General features: G+C 45.1%; 2 protein-coding genes across 2 annotated transcripts in view; one reads left to right on the top strand and one right to left on the bottom strand.

The window, feature by feature from the left end:
• The window catches only part of LOC119283442 (polyadenylate-binding protein 4-like), a 5,149-nt gene extending 1,237 nt beyond the window's left edge, over positions 1-3,912 (bottom strand). The window contains exons 1-8 of the mRNA XM_037562994.1: positions 3,630-3,912; positions 2,151-2,269; positions 1,867-2,060; positions 1,492-1,748; positions 1,290-1,396; positions 993-1,182; positions 589-875; positions 372-503 (exon numbers count right to left, since the gene is read on the bottom strand). Of these exons, the coding sequence (XP_037418891.1) occupies positions 372-503; positions 589-875; positions 993-1,182; positions 1,290-1,396; positions 1,492-1,748; positions 1,867-2,060; positions 2,151-2,269; positions 3,630-3,912 (1,569 nt within the window). The remainder of the gene's footprint in view (positions 1-371; positions 504-588; positions 876-992; positions 1,183-1,289; positions 1,397-1,491; positions 1,749-1,866; positions 2,061-2,150; positions 2,270-3,629) is intronic.
• Positions 3,913-4,414: 502 nt separating this feature from the next.
• LOC119285297 (probable ADP-ribosylation factor GTPase-activating protein AGD6) lies at positions 4,415-7,508 on the top strand. The gene is made up of 3 exons (XM_037564533.1): positions 4,415-5,349; positions 6,186-6,275; positions 6,721-7,508. Exons 1-3 carry the CDS (start codon positions 4,546-4,548, stop codon positions 7,225-7,227), a joined length of 1,401 nt encoding a protein of 466 aa, XP_037420430.1. The 5' UTR covers positions 4,415-4,545; the 3' UTR covers positions 7,228-7,508.
• Positions 7,509-8,381: the final 873 nt, after the last annotated feature.

Raw genomic sequence — 8,381 nt, 5'->3', positions numbered from 1 at the left:
AAGGAAAAGGATGACGTTTAAATAAGCCACAAAACAATATATTACCTTCTCGTTCCTTAAAAGTTGTTTTGCACATATGTATCTTTCAAAATCTTGACTATTATTATCTTCCAATTTTACTTAGATACTTGAAATACACATGTGTTTGTCTCAAAAAGTATGTTCACGCTATATGCCTTTGCTGAATTATACTGAAATGGAAAATTAGTGGTCAAAATAATCCGTGACAGTGTCAACAAAAAACTTTGCAACAAGATTGTTAGACTAACCACGATTTAAATAGACTAAAAATTAAAACATTTGTTTTCTCACTAAAAACCGTTTAACATTCGTTAATATTAGATATTTATAAAATGAAGTGATAAACATACCTGCCGGGACATGGACATGAAATCTTTAGCTGTCTGAGCGTGTGACACATAGTTAATAGTGTGGGGAAAAGTCATCATATTCCCGGTCATTCGTCCCCTATTGTTTCTGTACTGCCTTGGAGTATTTGGCATCTATGCAAAAATTAAAGTTAAGAAGTTTTAACCAGTTTTTTGCACTTAAAAAATGAATTTTGAGTAGAACAAGTCAGTGACATACGAGTGGTGCATGAATTTGTTGGATACTATGCGGCGAAGGGTACACATTCTGCCTCCATTCTTGGCCGAGCCCAATGGGTGGATACATGAAACCTTGCCTTGAAGGACCCTGGGGAAAGTGTGTACTGGGATGGGCAAAGTACACATGAGGATAACCTGTGGGGATCACAGGGCTTGCAGTTCCTGCCATCGTAGCAAGTTCAGCAAAACGTTGCTCTAGCCTTGCTTTTCTATCCTCTTTCCTTTGAGCAATAGCAACATACAATGGTTTGCCATAAAACATGACACCTGTTTTATTTCAAACAAAACAAAACATTCTCAGTGTCGTGATGTCAATGTATACATTCTTAGTATCGTGATGTCAATGTATAACTATAAGTCGCTGCAAAATAAATAGAGGATTACCACGCATGTTGCCTACGGCACACTTTGCTTCATCGGGTGTGCTATAACATACAAATCCGAATCCTTTGCTAATGCCCTTGTCATCACGCATAATCTTTACTGATGTAATGTTTCCAAATTCAGCAAAGCGCTCGCGAAGAGTATCATCTTCAACTTCATCACTAATATTTTTGATATACACATTGGACCCCTGTCAAAATTAAATACACATTTGTAAATGAAAGACGTGAATGCATATACGTGAATATATAGGATGGAACAACGAGGAGACATAAAAGAGATAATGATGGAACTTGCATTGCTCTTAGTGATTATTTCATTGCGCTTTTCCTCATGTAAGAGCTGCAAATATTGCTTTCTTTCAGCCTTTTTTTGAGCCCTTGCCACATACAAAGTTTTCGCTCCTAATAATGAAAATATGATTAACATTGTTAAGTAAAAATGCATCGACCATTAAAAGTTATTTGTGAAATGAAAAGCATGGCAGTAATATACATACCCAAAGCCATCCCATTCATGGTCTCTTTTGCTTTCTTGGCACTTTCTGGGGTTTTGAAACTAACAAACCCAAAACCCTTGGATGTTCCATCATCTCTCTTCATTATCTTCACACTAGTTACTTGACCAAACTGAGAGAACTTTAATTTAATAAGTTCTTCTGTCATGTCATCATCTATATTCTTCATATACAAGTTAGTGTACTTGTCATCATTATTGGCGGATCGTTCGCTCTTCTTAACGAAATGAGCAACAAGCCTACACAAGATTGATCATTGTAAAACAAAACTATGTAAGTAGAAATGTTAAAAAAAGAAGACAAAATTAACATAAAATAAAGTCATGTACTAGTTGTATTACAGAAACATTGACTTACAACTCTCTGCCCTCAAAGTAAGAGTTGTTAAGAGTCTCTATTGCAATGTCTGCTGGCTCTTGTGCTGCAAACTGAACAAAACCATAGCCTCTACTTGTGCCATCCTCATTTCTAACAACTTTACAAGATAATATCTCTCCAAACTTGGAGAATAGTTCTTGAAGAATTACATTGTCAACATGATCCCCAAAGTTCTGTCAATTAATACCATATCAAGTTAGTACTTACATATGGCAATACAGAGTGAGAAATATTAGCATGAAGAACATATTTTATCTTTTTACCTTCACAAACACATTTCCAACGCCACTTCTCCTGGCATCGGGATCTCGATTTGACCACATTACTCTAATTGGTTTGTCCAATATAAGGCTATGATTCATCTGCTCCAAAGCAGTCGTTGCTGTCAACAGTTAAAAAACAAGTCAAAAGCCAATCAACTATCCCTCCATAAACAAAAGTAGTTTGGGCATAGGGCCGTTTGTTGAACAATGAAATCAGTAATAAGATAATGAAGGAAAGAGAGAACGAATAAATAGAAAAGTAGACAAGTTGTTGGTAAAACATACATTATACCTTCAATATATATATTTAAAAAAGAGTAAATTTATACAACAAGCATAGGAAAAACTGGAGAGAGCGACAAGACAGTAGTAATCAACTTATTCATTCACATTTCCATGGATCGGGCATTAACTTAAAAATTGGAAATTGTGCGTGCAGACAAAGTCTCCTAAATTATTATTTCTACCATCTTCAATGGAAAAGGAACTCAACTTTGAATAATCGATACCAATCTTTTGCTCCACATCACAATATATCACCGTGCATCTTAAACTTGTACAAAGGAGATGTACTAATAAACATAAATATTACTCTCTCTGTGAACCGGTTCAGCTAGCACCAGAACCAAGCCTCAAAGCCAAACATTGTTTCCTTGCTAACATTGCCGCAATCTCTAGTTTTGGAAGAGATACTAATTCATGCTTCTAGAAACACCAAACATGCATGTAAAAAGGATGGGTTGTAACCCAAATATGGCCAGTTCACGCACTCTCTCTTTCTTTCTCTCACACACACATGACACAAATACATTCCATACATGGTAAAATTTAAAGATTAACAATTACTCCCTCCGTTCCTAAATATGTCTTTTTAGAGATTCCACTACAAATTACATACGGATGTATATAGACATATTTTAGAGAGTAAATTCACTCATTTTGCTCCGTATGTAGTCCATAGTGGAATCTATAAAAAAAACTTATATTTAGGAACGGAGGGAGTAAATTGCATGTGACATACAAGCTCGAGATTAAGCAACGCATGGCAGTTATGTGATGGGTGCACTAGTTGCATGTTGAACAACCCAAACTATGCAATTCCCCCGGTTACCATAAGGGACCGATGATGGCTATCAATTCAAAAGTGGCAACACACTACAGCAACGAAAACGACAGTTGGATGACAACGACCCATATAGCTTGTTCAAACGCCATCAAAGATGTTTGATATATAATTAAACACGCCCACTTTGATGCCACGCAGAGATGTTTGATATATAATTAAACATACCTATTTTGTATAAATCCATGAAATAAGACCGCAATAAATAATGATAGGAAAAAACATGGCACCCCATATCGCTATCAAGGAAAAATCGAAATTGAAGATACACAGCGGTAGCTCACGGTGACATGGTAGAAAAGGAAAAAAATGAGATGGATGGATTGAGACAGTAGCGCGATAGAGAGCGTGTATACCATCGGTTTGGGAGAAGTAATTCACATAGCCGTATCTGAGCGACCTGCTAGTGGCGTTGTCGCGGCAGACGCGTACAGAGGTGACGGCGCCGACCTTGCTGAAGGCGTCGAAGAGGTGTTCCTCCTGTGCGTTCTCGTGGAGATCGCCAACGTAGAGCGCGGGCACCGTAGCGTTGGTTCCCGCGGCAGCCGGCGCCGCCTGATCATCGCTCGCCGCGGCCACGGAGGGCGCGGGCGTCTCCTCCGTCGGCACCTCCACCGCCTCCGGCGCCGCCGCCGCCATGATCGATCGGCTAGGGCTCTCGGCGCGTCGTCGTCCTAACTCCTAACGCAATGCGGGAAACGGAAACGACGGGTCAAAAAACCGCGAGGCGAGAGGAGGGGTCGGTTTTTGTTTGCCGAGCGACGGCCCCGCGTGCGTTTCGGCCCGTCCCGACCCCAGACCACCCGATGGCCACCCGGCTGTATCGCGTGCAGCGCCCACCCACACACCCGAGCCCTACCCGACCCGACTCGGCTACGAGTAGGACTCCTCCTGAGTCCTGACCCCTCGCTCCCTTTCCCAGTTTCCTCGCCCGTCCGTCCCGCTGCTGCTGCGCTGTGGGCCCGGGCTGTCGGCGTCGCGGGCAGTTCGGTTCGGCCGTTCGGCCACGCCTACCGTGAGGAGTCCCCGCCCTGCCCTCCCGCCGCGGGGAGAAATTACCAGCCTGCCATCGGCGCGGCCCCGGCGCGCCCAGGGGCACAAGCGTCCACCGCACGGTATTTGACCTCCCCCCTCGCTCGCTCGCTCGCTCCCCGTTCCGTGTCGGCGAGCCCTCCACCACCACCACCACCTCCTTTCCCCCTCCTCGCCCTCCCGCGGCCACCAACCGGCCCCGATCCCGGATCCGGCGCGGCAGATCCGGGGATCCCGGCGATGGCGTCCACGGCGGCGAGGCGGCTCAGGGAGCTGCAGGGGCAGCCCGGGAACAAGACGTGCGTCGACTGCGCGCAGAGGAACCCGCAGTGGGCCAGCGTCTCCTACGGCGTCTTCATGTGCCTCGAGTGCTCCGGCAAGCACCGGGGCCTCGGCGTGCACATCAGCTTCGTCCGCTCCGTCACCATGGACTCCTGGACCGAGCCGCAGCTCCGCAAGATGGAGGCCGGGGGCAACGACCGCCTCAACGCCTTCCTCACCGCGCGGGGCGTGCCCAAGGACACGCCCCACATCCCCAAGTACAACTCCAACGCCGCCGCCGCCTACCGCGACCGCATCGTCGCCCTCGCCGAGGGCCGCGCGTGGACCGACCCGCCCATCTTTAAGGAGACGCCCGGATCTGGCGCCCCTGCCCCCGCCAGGAGGCCGCCCTTGCCCGCCGGAGTAGGGGGCGGAGGCGGTGGCGGTGGCGGTGGATGGGACGATTGGGACGACGAGGTCCGTCCGGATATGCGTAGGAACCAATCGGCCGGATCGTTTGCTGGCGCTGCAGCGGATTCGGGGAGACAGCCGACGAGGTCCAAGTCCACTCAGGACATATACACCAAGCAGGAGCTTGAGGCGTCGGCGGCCAGCAAGGAGGATTTTTTCGCTAGGAGAATGGCGGAGAACGAGTCCAAGCCTCAGGGGATCCCTCCCTCTCAGGGCGGCAAGTACGTTGGCTTCGGATCCACCCCGCCGCCGTCGGCGAACAGGAACAACAACGGTGCTGCCCAGGGCGATGTCATGCAGGTCGTTTCCCAGGTAAACGAAACAGGTCATTGTTTTTTATGATATTATCAACTACTCCCTATATACCTGCAAACATAATACTACTAGTACATGATGTATAGTTTTGTGGTTAGAATCAACGAATCTCCAAACATTTCCCCAATACTGCAATAGTATTGGAAGAGCATATACTTGTGTTTTCAAAAAGGAAAATCTGCTATTTCATAAAATTGGTTTCTTCCGGGGATCCTATTACAGCAAGTCATGAATGGCTATATTGTCACCACTGTTAACTATGCATCACTGATATTGCCCCTGTTAGAGTTCTGGGACATCCACATCTTATACTTCATCGGATTTGTGAACCTCCCCTCGCATGTAGTTAAAGTGCCCCTTCTACCGTGTCTTCATTAAGCTATGCATATTGACATAGCTGTGGGATCACCATTTGTAGCCTGATCCTGATCATCAACAATTTCTCCTTATAGACTTAATGTGGTTTATTACTGTACCCCAGCCATTGTTTTTAAAGCGTCCCACCTTGGACGCTTAGGCGGTAAGGTGACCTTGCGGCGCCTTACAATTATGCCCGCTTTAGGCGCTTAGGCGTCGCTTAGGCGTCAGGGCAGTTGGTGCTCGCCTTAGTGCCTTATAAACGTCCCCAGCAGCACTCCTTCAGATTATATTAGCAAAGTACATCTGCATCCGTCATTTGGTTACTTAAGGTTATATTTTGTTTGGTGCCAAGCTTGAGATGTCATACTTGGGTCATGTGCATATATGGTTAGACAGTCATGTCATAATTGGACATTGTTTTGATTTCTGTTTAATCTCATGAGTATATGTTCCTTACCATTTTACCTTTTCAGGGATTTGGACGCCTTTCGCTTGTTGCAGCATCTGCTGCCCAATCTGCTGCTACTGTTGTCCAAGTTGGCACAAAAGAGATTCAATCAAAGGTACTTGCAATGCTTTGCCTGATTTGTGATATGCAAGAGTTGAATTTCCGTAGTCTAGTTGATCATGAAAAATGCTCTTTGTTCGCTGTGTTTAGCTAGTATCTTGATTAAATCTTGTTAGACTCTCCTGAATACTAATATGATAGGAAGGTGTCCTCCAAGCAAGGTTTGACATTGTAATAGTTATATGAACTGTCTTCTCTGTTTGGAGCAGTCTTAACTCAAGAATATTATTCTATTCATATTTATTTCTACTGCGCCTGATGTTCAGTATCTTGTCTTGTTTCACACTTCCACCCATGACTAGGCGCTGAGTGAGCATATCTTGTCATAATCCTTGTCTCAGGATATAGTGCATGCTGAATTTTAGATTATTTGTCGTGTTCTTTATTCTCATGTTACATCGATATTTGTCTTTTAAGAATGTTCCTTCTCTGGAATGCAGATGAGGGAAGGGGGTTATGATCAGAAGGTGAATGAAACTGTCAATGTTGTAACCAATAAAACTGCAGAGATAGGAAGCAGAACCTGGGGGATTATGAAAGGAGTGATGGCATTGGCGACACAAAAGGTAGAGGAATATGCCAAGGAAGGGGGAGTGGGCGGTGGCTGGGGTGATGATTGGCAACAAAGGGAGCAGCAGAACAACAGCAACGAGCCTTACCGCAGGTATGATCAGGAGACCAGCAACGGCAACGGCTGGAATTCTCCGCAAGATGGATCAGCGAAGAACCAGAACCACAATTCCAATTCTTGGGATGATTGGGATGACCAAGACAAGAAGGAAGAGCCTGCCAAGACAAGCCAGAGCAGCGACTCGTGGGCCGGCTGGGATGATGCGAAAGATGACGGTTTTGATAGTTACAGCCATCACAGCCCAGCCAACAAGGGTGGGAGCAATCAGAATGGAACTGCGGGCGGGTCATATTGGGCCGACGGCGGCTTCCGCTGATGCTGGTCTCTTTGTGAGAGCCATATACTTTGCAGAGTTATATGCCAGAAAAATGTGAGCGTGGTTATTATTTCAGGATACCTAAGTGTTGGAGAGTAAAAGAGTTTTTTTTTTGTAAGTTGTCTACAATTGTTATGTCTAGCGGCATGTTCATATGGCCAAGCCTCATTTGAAACTGCCATCCCCAGCTATTAAGAAGCGTCGAATTGAAATTGTAATCTACACATACATACTTCCCCTGCAGATTCTTTAGTCCTTGTGCTGATTTGTCGTAGTTGCAAGTGGCAAGAGGGGTGGCACATGCGCTGTCAATTTCTGCTGTATTATATATTGTGATCTTGTTGCCATTGCTTTTCTGGCGCCGATCCACCAGCTGATAAGGCACTGAGACCTTCGGTGCCTTTCTGGCCTTTGGTGCGACATGATTTGCCTTTCGATGGTTGATTCCAGGAAGGGGCTGACTGTGTGTCCACTTTTGGAAGGTCCTACACTGGAAAGAACGTATGGCACTTGATTCCAGGAAGGGGCTGACTGTGTGTCCCCTTTTGGAAGATCCTACACTGAAAAAAACGTGTGCCCTTATAATATCTGATTTGCTCATCTAACTCGTACACTATTTTATCAACCAAATGAACAAAATAAAAAATCGTCACAAATCTCCACATAAAAATTTAACGATGCAGGAGTGAGTTATTGCCCTTGTAATACTGGTATTTATGCCTTTATTATGATGGACATAAATACAATACTGTACTCTTATGAAACTGTAGTTTTGACCTAGAGCAGAGACCTCAAGTAGTCTACTTGCCCCATTTTTTGTTGTTGTGAATGTACTCCAGCATGCAATGATAATCCTATGTATTATCACAGTCCTCATGTGGAGAGACAGGTAGGGTACAGCGAGGAGGTGCACCTGCTGGGGCTTTTGCTTAGTTGGAGCATGTGCATGCCAACTTGTATCCAGAATTCGACCATGTGGTCCATGTGGGTCACTCCATGGATTCTCCATCACTGGTCCAGTATAAAATATCCCCAATAACCATTTGGCAGTGCAATAGGATTCTTAGAGTTCTCTGAGTATTGATGAAGACATTAAGTTTCTGTACCCTTTTTGTGATCTGGATCCTGAGCTCCACAAAACCTGATGATTATGT

Source organism: Triticum dicoccoides, chromosome 4A (assembly GCF_002162155.2).
Source record: "Triticum dicoccoides isolate Atlit2015 ecotype Zavitan chromosome 4A, WEW_v2.0, whole genome shotgun sequence".
NCBI classification, from domain to species: Eukaryota; Viridiplantae; Streptophyta; class Magnoliopsida; order Poales; family Poaceae; genus Triticum; species Triticum dicoccoides.
The sequence above is the reverse complement of the archived record's forward strand: the minus strand, read 5'-3'. Positions and strand labels throughout refer to the sequence as shown.